This window comes from Phalaenopsis equestris, unplaced genomic scaffold, assembly GCF_001263595.1.
Source record: "Phalaenopsis equestris unplaced genomic scaffold, ASM126359v1 Scaffold233881, whole genome shotgun sequence".
NCBI lineage: Eukaryota > Viridiplantae > Streptophyta > Magnoliopsida > Asparagales > Orchidaceae > Phalaenopsis > Phalaenopsis equestris.
This window is the reverse complement of record NW_018251812.1, coordinates 148,694-150,808: the sequence shown is the minus strand read 5'-3', so window position 1 is coordinate 150,808 and position 2,115 is coordinate 148,694. Positions and strand designations below refer to the sequence as shown.

Genomic DNA, 2,115 nt, shown 5'->3' with positions numbered 1-2,115 from the left:
TGTTTATATATATGAATAAAAGATTAAGTGTTTGATATGTAAATATATAATAAATGTGTGGTGTGTATGTAAATGTCTTTTTTTTATTTCTAAGCCATCTGATTAAAATTAAGATGTAAAAAACTGATCGGTAGTAGAACACCAAGCAGTCGATCAAAAAATCAGCATGGTTCATCGATTAAATCATTGATTCTGTGTGAAGCGGTTTTGGACCTCAATTAAACCGACAACCAGGCAGTCTGGTTCGATTTTTAAAATCATGATTAGTTGATGATTAACCTATAAATTCAGCTTATTAGATGTTGGACCTGCCTCAGATGGAAACTAACATACATGTAATGTTATTTTGACGTTTAATCTATATTGCTGATTTTACGAACTTTTTTTTTTTGAAGCTCCATGCGCTTGTTGTGTATGACACTGTTGAGGCAGCAGAGAGTGCCGTGCGTATCACATTTTCATTTCATGTCTTATTTAAGCTCATTTCATATTGTGCTCTCCCTAATGATCTCTTCATTCTGGCTGAAGGTTTCGTCACTGAATGATGAAATGAATTGGAGGAATGGCATGCGAGTTCAGATTTTACTTAAAAGAATGGTACATATAATCTTATCCTCCATTTTTATCCTGCATAACATCTGGTCACACTTCACTTTCCGCAATTTTTCAGGAAAAGTATGGGCTTGCTCAAAAAACACGGAAAAATGTCTTTTTGGTAAAAAATAATGGAGCTGAAGCATTGGAAATACCTGCGCTGAACCAAAACGGATTAGACAAGGAGGTTTGTTAAATTATTCTATTCTATTTTCGCTTGGGGGCGTTTATATACATACCACACAATTTTTATGCATTTATATATCTAAACCTAAACTTTCATTTTACATTTTAAAAGTGAAATAGATATTTTCATGTATAATTTTAATTCACCAATGTTTTATAAATATAAATAGGAAAATTAGATGTTAGATATACAAGAATTGTTTTGCATGCATGTAAATTTTCTTTTACTTGTAACATTCTTCTTTTGTTTTCTTTATGAAATTGTGTCTAAAACTTATGTGTTGTCTCATGTTAGGAAGACGATAATTGTAATGAAAGTATGGGTGGGCGGAGGAATAGGTGCAGAGGTCGAGGCGGAGGCAACCACCAGCAACCAACCAACGGTCAAGGTGATCACTTTTTTCATTATCTTTGATCTTTTAATTAATTATTTATTCATATATTAAAATTAGGCGTTTGTTGATATGTGCTGATTGATAGTATCCCATTCAGTCACTAAATATTTTTAGTGAGTTTGCTCTTGATTTAGGTCATAGGAATGTCCCAGCTGGTTTTGACGCTGAAGGCATGATTAGTAAGCCATTTACTGGACCAAAGATGCCGGATGGAACGAGGGGATTCACAATGGGGCGCGGAAGACCAATCTCAACTTGATCGCAACCATCATGGTATGATCGTGTTTTTATCTCCCTTTCACTTCTTCAGAGGAGTCCACATTCTCTGTTCTTCTTGTTTGCACTTCGTATCTTATCTGGAAGCATGTTTATTTATTTTCTATAAATTTTACTATGTTAGTTAGGCGTGATGGATGGTTTCGAAATGTGGTTTCAATTATATGGATGGTGTGTTATGTAATTAAGGTGTTGGGAGAACTTGAATTGTTGCTTAGAAGCATTTTGGGATCCCTTTGGTTTTTGTTTTTTATTTTATTTTGCATTTTGTTTTGCTCAAATAAAATATGTTTGGTATTTTGCTATGTTGCACAGACACCTTTAATTAAGGAGTCGTGCAGTGTCAGATACGTAGCGGACACGGACACAGTTGAGACACGTATTAGGCACAACACAAAAGTGTCCATATTAAATAATATTAAAAGAAGTGGAAGCGTCAGACACAAGTGTCCTAAATTCTGGCGCGCGTCTTAAATCAATGAATAAAAAAAAATTGAAATTTTTTTTTTTAGATTAAAACTAAAAAAATATAAAATTTAGGAATGATTTGCATGCATGCCACTCAATTCTTATTTATTTACGTATCTGACATCAAAATTTTAATTTTTTCATATATGCCACCGGACATATGTATAAAAATTAACACAAGTATTTTATTTGATTT

At 33.2% G+C, this 2,115-nt stretch overlaps 1 protein-coding gene across 1 annotated transcript in view; it reads left to right on the top strand.

Annotated features, from left to right (window-relative positions):
* The window catches only part of LOC110038794 (la-related protein 6A-like), a 36,781-nt gene extending 35,079 nt beyond the window's left edge, over positions 1 to 1,702 (top strand). The window contains exons 7-11 of the mRNA XM_020743695.1: positions 396 to 443; positions 529 to 597; positions 671 to 781; positions 1,076 to 1,169; positions 1,310 to 1,702. Coding sequence (XP_020599354.1) covers positions 396 to 443; positions 529 to 597; positions 671 to 781; positions 1,076 to 1,169; positions 1,310 to 1,434 — 447 coding nt within the window. The 3' untranslated portion in view covers positions 1,435 to 1,702. The remainder of the gene's footprint in view (positions 1 to 395; positions 444 to 528; positions 598 to 670; positions 782 to 1,075; positions 1,170 to 1,309) is intronic.
* The last annotated feature ends 413 nt before the right edge of the window (positions 1,703 to 2,115 follow it).